The 753-nt window shown below is 34.4% G+C and overlaps 1 protein-coding gene across 1 annotated transcript in view; it reads left to right on the top strand.

Annotated features, from left to right (window-relative positions):
* Window positions 1-508, top strand: part of LOC107494097 (transcription repressor OFP6) — a 1,084-nt gene extending 576 nt beyond the window's left edge. Inside the window, exon 2 of the mRNA XM_052263063.1 lies at window positions 5-508. Coding sequence (XP_052119023.1) covers window positions 5-284 — 280 coding nt within the window. The 3' untranslated portion in view covers window positions 285-508. The remainder of the gene's footprint in view (window positions 1-4) is intronic.
* Window positions 509-753: the final 245 nt, after the last annotated feature.

Genomic DNA, 753 nt, shown 5'->3' with positions numbered 1-753 from the left:
GAAGAGCCGGCGGAGAAGGCGTGGCGGTGGAGAAAGACTCCGATGACCCTTACTTGGATTTCCGGCATTCCATGCTTCAGATGATTCTTGAGAACGAGATATACTCGAAGGAAGACCTGAGGGAGCTTCTCAACTGTTTTCTTCAGCTGAATTCACCGTATCACCATGGTGTTATAGTTAGAGCTTTCACTGAGATCTGGAACGGGGTCTTCTCTGTAAGGTCAAGTTCTTCAGCCAGGTTTCACTTCAACCGTAATAATAATAAGCCATTCCACCTTGTATAGAGAATTAGAATCTTTTAATTAGTAGCTAGATAGTAGTTATTACTCATTAGTGATCAAGTTTACTAGGGAAGTGTTATTTTCATAGAAGAAATGTTTGATGTTTGTGAATTGTAATGGGAGAGATCAGAATGAAGAACTAAATAGCTCTTCTGACGAGTGATGAGGACTCTGTAAAATTTGTTTCTTTTGTGAAAATAGAATTTCCTGAGTTGGTAAACATTGTCCACTCTTTCTATTAACCTCACTTTCTTTAATTGTCTAGCAATATGTGATCAAATTCTTACCGCAAGTGAAAATGATGACCGTGTTAATGTACAATTGGTCTTCATAATTCTTGAAGTGGGATTAATTAATTCTTCCTCATCTTTGTTGTTAGAAACATTATTACTATGCATAAAAATATTAAAAAAACCGTAAAATACATATTAAAATATAAAATATATATTAAAATAAATTAAATAACATATAT

The sequence above is a fragment of the Arachis duranensis genome, chromosome 6 (assembly GCF_000817695.3).
Source record: "Arachis duranensis cultivar V14167 chromosome 6, aradu.V14167.gnm2.J7QH, whole genome shotgun sequence".
Taxonomy (NCBI): domain Eukaryota; kingdom Viridiplantae; phylum Streptophyta; class Magnoliopsida; order Fabales; family Fabaceae; genus Arachis; species Arachis duranensis.
Note: the sequence above shows the minus strand (reverse complement) of the source record. Positions and strands in the feature narration are given on the sequence as shown.